The following is a 17,344-nucleotide window of genomic DNA, read 5'->3' as shown; positions in this document are numbered from 1 at the left end:
CCTGTTTCTCTTACTTTTTTAATGTGGATACTAGAATAATTTAAATTACATATGTGGTTTGTTTATATTTCTACTGAACTGCTCTGTCCTAGAGCATTGTTATCAAGTGGCTGGAGACCCCATCACGGCTCCCAGCAATGCCAGATGTGGAAAAAGCTGAATTTGTGAGGCAAATACTGAAACACCCTTGAGCTCTGCCTAATTCACCAGATTAGCATTCATTAGGGAAGGTCTAGCATATTTGGCCACATGTTCATGTTAAGTTACTGTGTGATACTTGATGTGAAAAGCTTATTGGAAAGTAGATGGGAAACATATACCTCTGAGCTTCACCAAATGGGAAAATATATATTAGAAAGGGTAGAAGGAATCTTCGAGTAGGTGAAGGTAGTATTGCTTGTGTAAGGTCCATGGAAGAGAAGACCTTAACCTCCTCGATTTTCAAATCCCAAATCCTACCTGGATCTGACCTAAAAGCAATGATATTTATGATGCACTGAAGATAACAAATCTTCTATGGGTTTCCAACTCAAAATGTGGTCTGAAAACCAAGAGCATCACCTCAAGCTTGTTAGAAATGCAGACCCTCACGCCCCAGTCCAGACCTATGAAATCAGAATCTGTTTTAATAAGATCCCCAGGTGATGTGTATGAGAAGCACTTTCTATCAGGTCCAGAGTCTTAACGTGAAAGCATAATTAACTTTGGATGAAGATATCTTTGATTCAAAATTCAGCAATAGACAGTTGAGTGAGCAGTCCAGGTATGTCCTACACGATGATTTCCAGCAAGCTGGATCTCCTTGGTATACCTGCTAGAACCTTTTCTCTTTAGGGGTGTGACTGGTGCCTACCTTCATTGCACTGCAGACCCTTCCAGCCTGTGGCACAGGAACACCCATAGGGGTCTGGGAGACAGAACACGTAGGACTTGCATCCCTCTGGTCCACTACACCTTTCTTTACAAGTTCTGCCAAACGTGTGCAGTTCACAAGCTGTGGGTGAGAAAAAGATGATTCAGAGGCAAATATGCAGCCCTTTGAAATGCAGGATTCTTCTTTTTAAGGGTCTCTCCTAGACCAGTGAACATAGAAAATAATACAATGTAAGCTGTGGAATTGTCAGTGTAAACACACGCTTATGGCCCATTTTATAGATAATGAAACTGCCTCACAGAGAGGACACTGCAGGCACAACACCCAGTAGTGCAGTTTGAGGACTGCACAAACCTAGGGAGTGGCGTTCACATCATAGATGTCGTAGATTTGTACACTTATTACAACTTTTCAGGGGTTGACAATAAAGAGCCTTTAAGAAAGGGCACCTTTTTTGCATTTACACAAAGGTACCATATGGGCTCACAGAGGCCATTTAGCTTCCATTCCCAACTGGGTCCAGATCTAAAATCCTAGATCCAGCAACAATGGCTTTTTAAATCCACAGGTTACTCATCAAGCACTTTTGACTTACCCTTCTCACATGTTCTCCCCATGAACCCAGGAGGGCAAATGCATTCTCCGGTATCTTCGTGGCAGATCCCATTGTTCATACAAGCAGTGCAGACACGGTTACATTCAGGTCCCCACTTCTGAGCTTCACATCCTTTTTTTAAGGAAAACAAGACTATGGTGAGTGGAGCACCTTCATTCCCCAAAGCTTTATTGAGCACCTGATACACGTTAGTCACGTGAGTGGGCACTGGTGAACGAAGATAAATAAAACACAATCTCTGCTCTCTAAAAGCTAAGAGTCCAATGTGGGAAACAGACATGTGATAGAAAATAATGATAACGACAAAGACAGAAGTACCTAATTCTGCCTTAGGGTTGGAATAGGGCATAAAGGAGGGCTTCTCGGAGGAGGTGGTATGTGAGTTGAATCTGCAGGACCCCCTAAGTGGCAAAGAAGATAAGGCTGGAGAGCGTGTTCTGGGCAAAGGCTAGGTCAGGAGGAAAACGTAGTATGTTTGGAGAGCTGCAGTTACGGTTAGAGACAAGAGCAGTGGTTTTCCAAGTGTGACCCCTGACGAGTAGCATCACTATTACCTGGGAATCTGTTGGAAATGCACATCCCAGACTCCCATCAATGACCTACTTAACTGGATGAGAAACTCTGGAGGTAGCCTAGCAACCTATGCTTCACAAGTGTTTCAGATAATTCTGAGGCATGCCAGAGTTTGGGAACCTCCAGTCTAAAGAATGTGGAGAATAACCCAAATGGGAAAAGAATTTGAAAAAGAATACATCCATGTATATACGTAACTGAATCACTTTGCTGTACACCTGAAACTAACACAACATTGTAAATAGTTCAATATAAAATAAAGATTAAAAAAAAAAAAAAGAATGTGGAGACAGAAGACAGCTAAAAGGGGAAGCAGGAGCTAGTAGCCCCCAAATATTTTTCAGGTAGGAAACATATAAGAAATGAAGCAAGATACAAAATTGAAAGTACAAGAATGGTAAAATGCTTCTAGATTCGTGTTTCCTGGCTCTTTCTCTCCAGCACTTGGTGATTTCAGATTGTTATTTAGGATACCTTCTGATAAGGAAAGCTCAGGGGGAGCGGGGTAGGGTGACCGTTTGTGGTCAGGAATTTAGTTTAATTTTTCTTCTGAAAGGAACTAACGTCTTTGTCCCTGAATATTAGTCTCACGGTGGTAAACTTGGACCTGTGCCTCCAGCTTATAATATTTTTGGCAAGAACTCCTAGCTATCAGTATTTTCTCTAAAATAATCAGGAAGACTGTTAACACAGACCCAGCCTTACAGGCAACCACTTAATAGAAAAAGCTACAGAATGTCTCAAAGCTAATATTTACATGCCTTAATATATAAAGGGAAAAATACTTCTGCACAATTAGTGATTTCTTGAGAGCCAGACCACAGATTATCTTCACATGATGAAAACTAATGATGGCAGACACTGGAGATGAAAGGGGTTCTCCTGTTACGTTAAAGTATGTTTCTAACCCTGCACCGATCTGCAGACCTGTCCCAGCTTCACTCCTAATCCTGGGAAAGAGGAAGGGATTAAGCTCAAGGAAATACTTAAGGTGATCTCTTAGGGATGCCGAAGGCAGGAAAAGAGTTCCTTGATAAGCAACAAGTATGCAGTTAGGCTTCTGTTATTTTCTTCAAAAGCCTCATGGTTTTGTATTTTAGGAAACCATAGATCCGTGGCATACAGAGAGAAATCTTTTTTTTTTTTTTTAAATGAAAGCTTCTTTCTTTCTTTCTTTCTTTTTGGCTGTGTTGGGTCTTCGTTTCTGTGAGAGGGCTTTCTCTAGTTGCGGCAAGTGGGGACCACTCTTCATCGCGGTGCGCGGGCCTCTCACTATCGCGGCCTCTCTTGTTGTGGAGCACAGGCTCCAGACGCGCAGGCTCAGCAATTGTGGCTCACGGGCCCAGTCGCTCCATGGTATGTGGGATCTTCCCAGACCAGGGCTCGAACCTGTGTCCCCTGCATTGGCAGGCAGATTCTCAACCACTGCGCCACCAGGGAAGCCCACCAGTTTGATTTTTAATACACATCTTTAAGCACTGACTATTCCTAGGGTTCAAATCTACCTGGAGAGATACCTTACAGTTATGAGAAATGGACAAATGCCTTCAACTGTACCTCATTTCTTAGTAAACATCAAAGAGGTCAAACGGAAGGAAGTACTTTTAAATAGGATGGTTGTGGCCCAACTCAAACTTTCTTAGAATGATTTTAGATATTAGCAGTGCTTCTCAGACAGTTTTATTGAAATGAGAGCCAAAGAGAATAAATGTGCTTCTGGCCATCTGAAAAGGAGACAACTTGGAGATCAAAATGTGTTTGAAGTCTTTTGCTTTATCTTAAAACTTCAGGGAAATTTAAAATTCTAATCTATGATAAGTCATGTATGTTTTGTCATTAAAAAAAAAAAAAAGCTTTAAACCTTTTACCGTATATCAACATTTGATGTTTCTGATATTGCTGGAAAATCTGCCAATTTACCCGAGACTCTGAGGGCCCCTGGTACATGGTGCTATATCACACTGGAGAGACCATCTTAATGAAATGAATGCAAATTGTGTCCTTGCCATTCAGACTCTCCGAGAGTAGAGAGGAATGAAAGGGGATTTCACCTGCCCAAACTAGATGAATCACACTTTTCATATTTTCATCTGTTGTCATATCACAGTATCTTTATCTATTTATGTACCTGCTCCGCTTGGGAATTACCCAAGGGACGGTGATTCATCTTATTATCCTTGTATTCTCAACACCAACACAATGCCTGGCAGAGACTTATAATCAACACAGATTTGTTGCATGAATGAATGAATGCATAAACATAAGGCAAAGCAAAATAAGTACTGTTCACAAGTTAGCGAAGCTAGTCATTAGAGGAATGACAGGGCATCCCTAGTACTTAGACCTGAAGGCCTGAACATTTAATATCATGAATACCTAACATAACCGGAGAAAATTCAGGGTAAATATTTTGCTTTCTATAGATCAATTATTTGTAAAAACCACTGGTGACAGTTACTACCCACTTTGATAGCTATCATGGGGGAGAAGTTTTCACCAGTTCTAACTCTTGCATTTTTCAAACCTGAAAACAGAAATCACATTTGAGAGTGAAATGATCTGGAAAGTTGGGATTTACAGGAGACTTAATGTTTAACTAGATATTAGGCCAACCCAGAAGGCCCAACTCATCTCCCTGTAGCAGACACTTTTGGGCAGACTGTCCGGCTCACAGGGGTTACCATTCTGTATGTAGTATGTGGCTCCACCCTTGTCTATAACTCACTGGTCTAGGCGAGTAGACACCTGACACATGGCAGGTCAATCTGATTGTTCATCCTGAGAGTTCAACATTTAGAAGTAAAAGAAACATCACTGAAGCTAAGTTAGGGTAATGGTAGCATCCTAGAGAGAAAGTCCACCCTCCCTCCCCGGTGCTGAGCCCCAGATCTTCCCTGGAAGATCTTTTCTGGAATTTGCTTATCAGCTTTTCCATCAATTTTTTTAAGTCTTCAGTATACTTTCAACTAATCCCTGGTTTTTGCTTAAGTAGCCAGAGTCAGTTCCTGCTACTTCCAACGAAAAATCCTAACACCACACCATCACTTACTCCGGACTATTAGCCTGGTGAAGGCCGAGGTGAAGAGGTTTCCTCCTATGTACCTGGCCGAGTACACTCCAGCATCCTGGGGCTGAGCATGAGGCAGATGCACTTCTAAAATATCAGGTACTTCATGCCGGGGCACTGAATGGATGAAGGAACCTGTAAGGGAGAAAAGTGGAGAACAATGGGTCACACTCAAACACTCCTGTTTCCTTGTCTGCCCCCTCCACTTGATCAGCTTTCCCTGGCCTGATATAGAAAATGTGCTCTAGCATATTAGATGGGGGGATAAGAATGAAAAGGCTGAGCTATCGAATGCTCTCCCCAAAGTTGAGAAAAGTATGGTGTTGGAGCAGATAGGTTAGTCTTTAGGATCTACCACCAAACACATGAAGGTGAGGGTAGCCTAAATTTTTCATCTTCTGCAGGGAGAGGCAAACCGACAAAGCTGGGGAAAACGTCAGGTAACCTTGCCAACTAATCAATTAAGAGATAACTAGAATCACTACTCCAACCTGTAAGTCATTCATCCACAGAACTCAGAAGAGTCCCCATCAATATTTCAGCGGCATCAGGCAACTGCCACCAGGTGGTGCCAAACCGTAGTCAGACCCAGACAGATTTGGGTTGCGCACTTGGACCCCCAGAACCACTGCCAATTGGCTTTGCAGGCTCACTCTGGTCATTTGCTTAGCCTTGCAATCAAACAGCATCCCATTTTACATGGCAGAATTTGAGACCCCACGTATTACATCATGATGGGATTTTATTGTACGTTCATAGTTCATATTGTATATTTGTAAATGTACAATGTAGGTAGGTGCATTCATATATGTATAAACACCTCCACTTTAATTTACTTAAGTAACCAAACACGTGACCTAAGACAGCTTCTACCGTAGAATCTGATTAGCTTGCATCATAGTAGCTTTACTTCAAACATCTGCCCCCAAGACTGCAATAAGATAATGACCCAGTATGTTTTATGCTATCTGATGTCTCACACAACAGTGTTGGAATGACACGAAACCCATACTCACCGTTTTTGTAAATCACTGCATCTTCTTCTTTAATCAATACCTTTTTGAAAGATATGTTCACATTATCTCCTCTGTCCACAGTCATAGTTAAAGTAGCTGGTAGGAAGGAAGCTTTTAAAAGAGAGAGAAAAAACAAATAAGAAAATGAGGTTATATATCTTTTGAATCAGAAGATGAGGCCTAATACTTGGCAGGAGTCAGCTGGTTTTCATGAGAGCTTAGAGAGCTACCCTGTGAAGGCAGAAGATGCCTCTGAACCAGGCTCGGAAGGACCTGAGCTTTAGGTACATCTGCTTGTTTTCCTCAGCGCCTGCTGACCTGGGCACAGGGTCCTGGAAGACTCCCACACAGATACCGTGGTGCAGATAGTGACGTGGGGCGGACCCAGAGGGAGAGTGGTGGAGATCAAAAAACACCGTGAGCCCTGGAATTAGACAGTCCTGGGCTTAAGGCCACCCTCTGCCACTTACTGAACCTCTTTGACCCAGTTACATCACCTCTGAAAATCTCAGCTTCCTCATCTGTAATTTAGGAGTAAAAGTATTTACCTTAAACGGTTGTTAGGAATAGTAAATGATGTATGCCAAACCCCTGGGTGCTTAGAAGAGGTCAGGATCCTTCCCAAACATAAACAAAGGCCACGCTGCTGTGGTGACACGTGCAGTGTGGCCATGAACGGCAGGGAAGGCAGGCGGGGGACCGCAGGGGCCACTTTCCGGGTCTCCCTCTCACCTGAGGAGGCGCTTCATTTAGCAATCTAACTGCTCTCTGCGACATGCCCTTAGGCTCCTGTGAGAACTATCTGACCATTTCAGGCTGTTGTTCCTTTCTCTGTGGTTTGTTTATATTTTCTGCTCCTTTGTGTGAAGATTGTTTAGCTGACCGTGGGACTTCTCGCTCAGCATTGTATTCTGAAAAGGACCCGAGATTCTCCACTCGGCTCAACTCCAGTGTGGCTTTACTTTTTCCCCACTCTGTGGCTTTTTATTATTTCAGACTTTGCGCCTCTTAAGCTCCCTGTTTTGGGAGTCGGAACACAGTCACACCAGAGTTCCCCTGCCGCCCAGCTGGCCACCTCCCGCACTCATGGCTCTAGGTGGATCATTCTCTGCTGAGGACTAACAAAGGGCATCCACAAGCCAGCCTTGCACCTTGGGCTTCCTGATGACACAGGAGTCTGACTTGTACACACTACGCATAGACTGATAATCATGTGACTCGACTGGATCATGAAAACAATAAGCCCCTATTGACCAGGCATTGTTCTAAGCACTTCACACATATTTAATTTTCGTAATATCTCTAGGAGATAGGTACTACAATTATCCTACTTTTACAAATGAGGAAATCAAGGTCCAGAGAAGTCAAGTAACCTGTTCAAGATTACACAGCAAGTTCACAGGAGAGCCAGGATTTGAAGCAGGTAGCTCAGCTCCAGAGGCCTTTCATAGGTGATATAACACCTTATTTTATAAATGAGATTGCTGAGGCCTAGGTTAGAAGATGACTTGCTTGAGATCATTTGGATTGATTAATTAACTCACAGACCTTAACTACGAACACAATTCACTTATTCCTTAAGCACTGGAGAAGAAACTAGAAGGTAGTAAAAGTTATAAACAAAGGTGCTTCTCATGGATGAAAAATAATTGAGCTAAATTTCAGTTGTCTCCTTTAATTTAATGATAAATAAAAACTGAGAGTAATAATGTCATTTTATGTCCGTTGTTATTTTGTATAATTTCATAACAGCCCTGTGAAGACCAGATATCCACAGTCTGTCAGTGTGGGAGATGGAGTTAAGGGTGACCAAGTCCCTTCCCAAGGCCTCCTAACAGTAAGTGTGAAAGTTGAGACACAAACTCAAGAGCTCCACACTTGTTCCAGACATCGGCCCTCCAGACTCATCCTGCTCCAGGCCCGGCATCCTTACCTCTCACTTCCAGCCATTCTGAACTGTACTCAGTCCCTCGAACAGATCACGTGATCACTCACGTCCAAGTCATGAACTTTCTCCCTTCTCTTCTGTTCCTTCCTTTCCCCTGTGTCTCACTAAGTCCTACTCATTCATCGGTCTCCATTTAGATGTCACTTTCTCCAGGGGCCTTACACAATCCTGGAATCCAGGTTAAGTGCCGTCATACTGCCCTCCGTATACCCTGCCCTTCCCCATTACAGCCCCACTCATACTAGGCTGAGCATTCCAGGAGGGTAGGCTCATGGCAGTTTTGAAAGGCAGCCCAGGGATCAGACCCAAGTTTACCTTCCCAGGTCCAACACGGGAAACCACGTATATGAATGCTTCTAGTTACAATAGTTATAAGACTTACCTATTAATATGAAATCATAATAGTCCTCATCAGATATGCATTTGGTAATGATTAAATTACATAGCAATGTACAGAAAGTTGCTAGGGAGATGTCAGGCACATAATAAGTATTCAGGGAATGTTAACTTCATTGTGTTTCCCATGTGTGGCACAAATAGAGGTTTAAGAATACTTGTGGAAGGAAAGAATAAATGAATGAATCTGATTTCAGATTTTCCTATTTTCCACATACATTTAACATGCTCATTTGAGTTATTTAGATACAAATGGCTCCTCTCGGTCAACTTCACACATCATGTTTGGGAAATTGGATGTTCTTAAAGCAAAGCCATTTCTCAGACGAAAAGAGGAAGAAAAATAACCTAGGTTTCTTCTGATGGAACACTCTGTAATAGATCTTTGGATGTGAAAACGTTCCAAACTTCATTTATACCTCCCTGCCCCCAGATGCAATGTGCAGGGAGGTTTGAAAAAACTGCTTTTGACTTTTTTGGATGATGCCATTGATAAAAATCCCTTTGGCCATTTGGAGTACGTGAGCCAATTTAAGCTGTGTTTTGGCACGTCTCAAATGGATTTTCCACTTCCTCCCCAGATGCACGAGTCAGCAGCAAGCAGGGATATAGTGATGTTTATCCTATCCTGCTGTGTCCCTAGGCAGGCACTCCTGAGTTCCCGTGGTTTTACCAGGGAATTAAGAGCGTCACGAAGACACAGTGTTGGAGATTTTCTTGACTCACCATAAAGGATATCACTTTCCTTGCACCGTATTTCAGCCGTTGGATGGTCAACAAAAGAAAATCAGTTCAACAGCTTGAGTTGATGTTGTTATTCAAATACAGGAGAGAAAATACTTCCTATTTTTCTATTTTGTCTAAACCTCCACAATTATGTTAAAAGATGTTATTAACATTTTCCACAGTTGAGTAGTAAAATTAATAGTCCCGCTAAATTACTGCTCATTCCAAGGCACTAAATAATGACAATTACTGAACATTTACTGTGAGCCAGATAATGTTGGTGATTTCATTTGATTCTCAAATGTACGTGGTAAAGTCTCTATCCCCATTTATTTTTTCAAATGAGCAAACTATGATTTCAGGGAAGTAATTTGCGCTGGGTTATACCAGCGGTTGCAGAGCTAGGCTCAAACCCATGTCTGACTAACCTCCACTCCCGTATCTCTGTGCTCTAGGTTGCTTTTTGGGGTTTCAACTAGAGTTGCTGTACTTGATAAAACAAGTGCTCAGAATTGGGGTGGGTGGTTGAAGTAAGTGAGAGTGATATAGAGAGGGTAGTGCAATAAATACAGACTCTGAAGCCAGACCGCTTGGCATTAAATCCTATTCCCACCATTTACAAACTGCTATTGTTATTGTTATGTAAATTGTTCTGCAATGTCTCACTTTACAGTGAGCTTTCAGGAACCTACCTACTGTGTCAATCAAATCTTACACTCATGGGAACTGGCTTCTTGCGTATACCATCTTACTCTTATTTAAAACCTAAGACGCTTTTGAAGATATTATTATACCCATTTCACAGATGATGAAAAATGAGACCAATAGAAGTTGAATAATTTGCTTAAGGCCATACAGCTGGTAAGTGGTAGAGAAAGAATTAAACTCAGGTGAATGTGAGTCTAAAAGCCATCTTCTCTTCACTGTTCCTCACTATCCATGACTATCTTAGCCTCATTTAACTGAACTTAAACTATGCTTTACCTGTGCTGACCTGGACTCTCACGTTGGAGGGATCATTACGGTTGGTTTTTGACTCCCAATATTCTGTTTTAATTTGCTCTACGGATTCTTATTTATACATTTTTCAGGACAGCCCAGAAAGGGCACGTCTCATGTCAATCCTGTGAGACCACTGGGGCACAAATCTCAGATCATCTTCATTCAGAATGTGGGCATATCAGCAGAAGGACATAACTCTTTACACAAGTCAGATCCCAAATGACACATGTGAAAAATAACAGAGCCGACTTTTCAGCCACGATAGCTTTGGCACACCTCACATCCCTTTGTTCAACCTCTCTTCCCTCACCAGAGAGCTGCATTCCTGGGAATTTCTGTTGTGCACTTTTCCCACTCGCCTGATGCCATTTAAAGGTGAATGTTATAGTTTTGCTAAGGGGGCCTTTTCCCTCATTTGTGATGAATAATGATTTTATCACTTTGATCTTAAAATGAGCTTGCTGCCTTCAAATTTTTAAATTACCACCATTAGCAAATTCAGAGAAATATTTTCAGGTAGACCCCAGCTAGGGGCTGACTCTAACCTCTTGCTACTCAAAGTATGGTCCTCAGCCCAGCAACATCTTATCCCCTGGAACCTTGTTAGAAATGCAGAATCTCAGGACTCTCCCCAAGGATCTACTGACTCAGAGTCTGCATTTTAACAAGACCCTTAGGGTGATTTTATAAGCATTTTTAACCTTGAGAAGCAGTAATCTAAAAAACCTACAGACTCCTATATAGAAAGCTGACAATCAGAAATGTGCAGAGGTGCATTATTTATCTGGATCAGTTTTACAATTAAAAATCAAATCCTAAAGCGCTCACAATGTCATTGTCTCATGAAATGACACATCCTCAGTCCACAGTCTCGTGTGGTTATGATGATGTTAATTTGGTGAGGACCCCTTCATTTTAGTTATAACCAACCCAGAGAAAGGGACTGAGGGTGAGGGGCCAGATCATTTCCATCAGAACAAGGAGAGGTCATTTCTGCTGGAATCTGTACCTTCTTCCCAGTAGATAGCATCAAGAGCACCAGAAGTCTACCTGCCTGTCCAAACTTGGGAGCCTTAGGGCAGAACAGAGTCATTAAACAATGTTTACAATGACATCTCCTCCAACTGCCATGAGTTTGGTGGACTGGCCTAAAGATACAGCTTAGGACCCACTTCTATTTTGGGAGAAAGGTTCCATCACATCACTGCTTTGTGAGGCATAGAAAGGAGTAGTACTCTTCCTTTGCAGAAGGCTCTCAAGGTCCTCCTTCAAAAGTTCTGGTGTTCTGTGAGCTGGGCCTGGGTACTCAACTTCTAAAATTAAATCATGTAGCCTTAAAAAAAGGGCCCCAATTCTTCATCCCTCCCTGTATCCATACTCTTGGCCATGTAATTGTGTAATACCCTCCCATTCTGACTTTAGGCTCAGCTGTTTGACTTGTTTTGGGCGATAAAAGTGAGGCAGAAGTGAGAGTATACAGTACTAAGGCTAGGTTTCAAGAAGCCTCGTGGGTTTCCGCTTGCTCTCTTGCACCCCTGCTGTCTCCATGAGAACATATCTATATTAGCCTGCTAACAGATAACAGTCACGTGGAACAGAGCCAAGGTAGCCCAACCAAGGCCAGCCTAATAAGCCTATAGCCAGCCAATATCCATACACATGAGAAAGCTGCCCAGTCAAGATCAGTAAAGCCACCTCATCAACCCAGCTGACTTAGACTCACAAGCTATGAATGCTTATCATTGTATGCCACCGTGGTTTTGGTTGTGTGTTACACAGCATTACTATGTCAATAGATAACCACGATACCAAGTAACTAATTAAATTGAGTTATTGAGAGATGTTTCCCTTAATTTTTTATTTCCACCATATTTTTCCTCTGAAAACATTAACTTCTGTTAAGAATACTCAGAGGCAAGGAAAACAAATAAAGAATCAAATGAAAAATCAATGAGAAAACTCAAAATAGCCCATAGTTTGGCGGTGGACACTTGTCTTCATTGCTGTGAATCATATTATATACACGTAACATGTTCATATCTCCATCAAGACCATGGAGCCCTTAGTAGAACATGTGATATATTTTATCTCATGAACTAGGCACAAGGTCTAGTGAAAGGATTGTATGTGAGGGAGTTGGACTAGATGATCTCTTATCTCTAATGCTCTCAGGCAGCTCATACCCAGCCTGAGTGAGCAGCTGCCAAGACAAGAGGCAGGTGTGTGTCTCAGTGGACCTCACCTGCCCACAACCAAGGGGCATGTTACCTTGTTGGCGCATCTTCATGGTCCGTATCCTTATTGCCTCTCCTCGAACTCGCCCTTCACAGAAATAAGCACCATTGATTTTACTAGCCTTTTCTCTCTTCCAAACAACTTTTTTAGCCCATTCTCTGGTTGCATCTTGAGTAACTTCCAGTGGATCCTGGTGCTGGTTCATTAAGGCTTCAAAGTCCCTTCCTATGATGATGGGCTCATGGGGGCGCCATCCAGAGGCGATGCAGGTGAGGGATGTCTCTGCGTCAGACACGAGAGGTAGGGAATTGATCAAGATCAGGTCCATGGCACCGTCCACTGTTGCTAAAAGGAAAAGAGGGAACATAATGTATGAGGAAGGTTATTAACATGGCCCCACAGGATAAGCTAGTGTTTACAAAGCCTTGTCTAAAAATAACTGTGTGAGCAGTCTTTCTAAAATGCTACTCTGATCATATGCCTATCTCTCATTGGACAAAATCCAAAACTCTTTACCATGGCATCAAGACTCTTCATCACCTAGACCCTGCTAACCACTCCTGTCCCATTGCACACCCTAGCTGTAATGGACTATCAGTTATTCTCCATTCCCAAAACAAGATGTGCACTAGGTGTCTTTACGCATTACAGTGCCTGAGACATAGTTAAGTATTCAGTAAGTGTTTGCTGAATTGAGACAAATTCATGATAATGGCATTATTATCATTATCATGAACTGAATAAATATCATTATTTATCATTAATTATTGATCAATTAAGGATAATGTGGTTCTACCCCAATAATAAAGTATTCTAAAGAAACATGTCAATGACATACACCATATGCTAACTTTATAGACTCTCATCATTATCATAGTATTGCCTGATTCCACATTAAATTCCGCAAGGTAAGGGAGGGACTGAGTGAAGTCTACATTTCCCTCTGACCCTCATCTTTGAAATGAGCCTAATAAGACCTGTCTTGCAGAATTCTTGTAAAGATTAAATGAGATAAACTACATAACCTGCCAAGAACTGTGTCTGCAATATACAGGGTACTCAATGACCATTATTTCATTTCTCTTTATTCTGTTTTCTGAACACCTAGCCCCAAATCTCAAATCTTCCCAAATGTAAAAACAAAATCCTACCTGACTTTTAAGATTTATTTCCGAAGTCATAAAGCACATTTACAAAAAGAAAACCCTCTCATTTCACTTTCTCTCTCTCCCTCTCCCTCTTCCCCTTTCTCTTCTCATTTCCAAAGTTTCAAAGATAAGCAAATGGAATCTGTGCCTATTCTCTCCTCTTGTTGAATGTGGAAATACCAGGGATGGAGGTTGTTTCCTGGCTCCAGTGATGGTTGATTCTCAAGTCTACGTAAAATGATCAGGAGACTAGGAAGGTCAAGCACAGCGGGTGACGAGAGCTCCTGGAGTCTCAGGGACCTTTATGTAGATGTAAAGTGATTCAAGTAGGTTCCATGTTATCCCATTTAATATTCATCAAATTCTCTCCTGGGAGTATGCGCCATTATCTCATTTTTAAATATAAAGAAATTAGGGCTCATAAGATTGAGTAGCTTATTCTATCTTCCACAGCTATTGAAGTCAGAGCTGGAATTCAAATTCTCACTGGTTTTTCAGTTCCTTAGCTATACCATGCCCTTTCCTACCTCAAAACCTTTGGACATGTTGATCCTTGTGCCTGGAATGCTCTTTTCCACTCTTTGCATGGCTAATTTCTCTCATCCTTTGGGGTCTTAGCTTAAATGCCTGTCTCATGGAGGTCTTCTTTACCTATCTTATCTACAATATCTACACACTCTCATCCCACCACCCTCAATTCAGCCTCCTATTTGTTTCCTTCATAAAGATTACCACAACCTGTGATTATTTTATCTGATCTCTCTCCTCCTAGATGATACATTCCATTAGGATGAGAATTGAAGCTGTTTTAGTTGCATTGATTTACATAGGAATATTCTGCCTATTCTCAGCATATAGAGGACTCAATAAATATTTGTTGGCTAGATGGATGCATGGATGGACAGATGGACAAATTTTATACCAGATCTAATTCAATTTCACCAATTCACTTGGCTCCCACTTGTTGAAAACTGAGGTTAAAAATGAAAGTTCTCTTCTATTTACAATAGCCAAGACATGGAAACAACATAAATGTCCATTGACAGATGAATGGATAAAGAAGATGTGATATATATATACACACACCCCATGGAATATTGCTCAGTCATAGAAAATGAAATAATGCCATTTGCAGCAACATGGATAGACCTAGAGATTATCATATTAAGTGAAGTAAGTGAGAAAGAGACAAATACCATATGATATCACTTATATGTGGAATCTGAAATATGACCCAAATGAACCAGTCTATGAAACAGAAACAGACTTGTGGTTGCCAAGGGGGAGGGGCGGTGGGGAAGGGAAGGATTGGGAGTTTGGGGTTAGCAGCTGCAAACTATTATGTACAGAATGGATAAACAACTGTATAGCACAGGGAACTATATTCAATATCTTGTGATAAACCATAATGGAAAAGAATATGAAAAAGAATATATGTATGTATAACCGAATCACTTCGCTGTACAGCAAAAATTAACACAACATTGTAAACCAACTATACTTCAATAAAATTTTTTTAAAAAATGAAAGTGCTCTTCTGAGTCTAAACTGACCCCTTTGCCCATATTTACAAGACTGTTTTGATAATTACTGAGTTTATTGTGGGGGGGGAGCAAATGTTATGCTTTTACAAAATGCTATAGAAAGGTGATCAGTGGTTGCTGAGGGTTTGGAGCTGACTAGTATTCATTTACCAGACCTACTTATGCCAAGCACTGTGCCTGCCATGAAGTCCTCATACAATTTGTTTTCAATGGCATTTGCCAATGTTTGATGTATACAGTGATGTTTTGAGGATGATCCTATTAGGAGTTACATTTTTATCTGATTCACTAAGAAGAATTTCAAAGTCAAGTCTTAATGTAAGTAGGAGTTGGTGTTGCAATATTTTTCTTGTAATATTAACTCAGTACGCTGAGGGAAGAAATCTTGAGTAGAATGGGTTCCCAAGCCTGACCCTCAAACATCTATCTTGCTTCTAGCCTCATTGGTTTAACTTTAGGATTTCAAGAGAGGGAACAGAGGTTAGGATAAGAAAAGCATCACAAGAGAGAATGAGCTAGGAAACCTAGCCGTGGAATTACAGCCTCCAAAAATAACACCAGAGCACAGTTACCCGTCCACACACACACACACACACACACATCCAACCCTGCCTCTGAGTAAGCACCACCTCATCTCCCACACTCACTCCTTCCAGGCATGTTCCCAGAGAGAGTCATCAAGAGGAAGGAAACACTGTAATTCTTTCAGCTCCAGTGGGATCCACCCCCATTTCTAGGGCCAGCTGAGTGATTTGCCAAAACCAAGGGCTCTGCTCTGAACTCACCGAACTGCATTAGCACTGGCCGTGGTTTATTTAATGACTTTAGGAAATAATAGAAAAAGCAGTTGATTTGAAAAGACAACCACACTGCATCTGTAAATTATTTCTAGGTATGGGTCTAGTTTCTTTTTCCTTTTGTTCCTCCCAGCTCTCTCCCTATACTTTCAGGGGTAGAAAGGGAAACTGTATACTCTGAGAGTCTGGATTTGACTACACTTTGCTACCCTTATTCAGCAGGTCAGTTACAGGAAGCACTCTTCCACCCGTGAGTTCTCTGTCCTTTGTACTGCCACTTACAATAAAATATCAGAAGAATTTTGTACATGAGTTTTAGATACAGGAAGAAATACTTACCACGTTCCTGGAATGAATTTTAAAAATCATCTGTTTAGCTTTCCTAAAACAAGAATCAGTATTTGTTCTTGTTTGCATATGCCCCAGGGAATTTCTGGAAGGTGATACAGGAAGCTAAGAACAAGGGTGACCCATTAGGGGAGAATGAGGTCACTGGGGTGACGATGACGGGAGGAACACTTTTCACTGTATACGTAATGTATACAATGCTCTTGAACCACTGGAATATTATCTACACATAAAAATTAAATGTAAAAAAGTAAATGTTGGGGCTTCCCTGGTGGCGCAGTGGTTGAGAATCTGCCTGCCAATGCAGGGGACACGGGTTCGAGCCCTGGTCTGGGAAGATCCCACATGCCGCGGAGCAACTGGGCCCGTGAGCCACAATTACTGAGCCTGTGCGTCTGGAGCCTGTGCTCCGCAACAAGAGAGGCCGCGATAATGAGAGGCCCGCGCACCGCGATGAAGAGTGGCCCCCACTTGCCGCAACTAGAGAAAGCCCTCGCACAGAAACGAAGACCCAACACAGCCATAAATAAATAAAATAAATAAATAAAGATACATGAAATTGCTAAAATTAAAAAAAAAAAAAAAAAAGTAAATGTTAACTGCTCTTCCCTTAAAAAGGTGCACTTGTAAGGGAATCTAGAGCCAGAGAAATATATATGTCTCTCATCATTTATCCCTACACTCACTCCAAATCTTTTTGGATCACATCCATATAACGCATTTTTTTTTTCTCTCAACTTTGGACTAGTAATAAAAAATGTGACATCGCTCCACAATGCTGAAAAAAAAATTGATTAAAATAAAATTTAAGAAAAGGGAGGAGGAGAGTGGCCCAACTTCACCTTTCAAAGAGAAGAGAGAAGCAGACGCCCTCCTGCCACAGGTACAATTGTAGCCTGTGGCTTCTCGAAAGGGTTCTGCTACTGGCACAGTGACAGGTGTAACTGCTACTGTGACTGATGCTATCCAGGAATCTGCTATTGGTGACATTTTCCTGAGAACAAATGCCAAGAGACAGAGCCCACCTGGGCTTGCACAGCTACCCGTCCCCAAA

The 17,344-nt window shown here is 41.7% G+C and overlaps 1 protein-coding gene across 3 annotated transcripts in view; it reads right to left on the bottom strand.

Annotated features, from left to right (window-relative positions):
• Positions 1 to 17,344, bottom strand: part of TEK (TEK receptor tyrosine kinase) — a 103,044-nt gene that overhangs the window by 46,019 nt on the left and 39,681 nt on the right. For all 3 annotated transcript variants that reach the window (XM_082467546.1, XM_082467545.1, XM_082467547.1), the window contains exons 2-6: positions 12,487 to 12,798; positions 6,147 to 6,257; positions 5,113 to 5,265; positions 1,470 to 1,601; positions 854 to 994 (exon numbers count right to left, since the gene is read on the bottom strand). In XM_082467546.1, coding sequence (XP_082323672.1) covers positions 854 to 994; positions 1,470 to 1,601; positions 5,113 to 5,265; positions 6,147 to 6,257; positions 12,487 to 12,798 — 849 coding nt within the window. The remainder of the gene's footprint in view (positions 1 to 853; positions 995 to 1,469; positions 1,602 to 5,112; positions 5,266 to 6,146; positions 6,258 to 12,486; positions 12,799 to 17,344) is intronic.

Source organism: Balaenoptera physalus (genome assembly GCF_965194825.1).
Source record: "Balaenoptera physalus genome assembly, chromosome: 7".
Lineage (NCBI taxonomy): Eukaryota > Metazoa > Chordata > Mammalia > Artiodactyla > Balaenopteridae > Balaenoptera > Balaenoptera physalus.
Note: the sequence above shows the minus strand (reverse complement) of the source record. Positions and strands in the feature narration are given on the sequence as shown.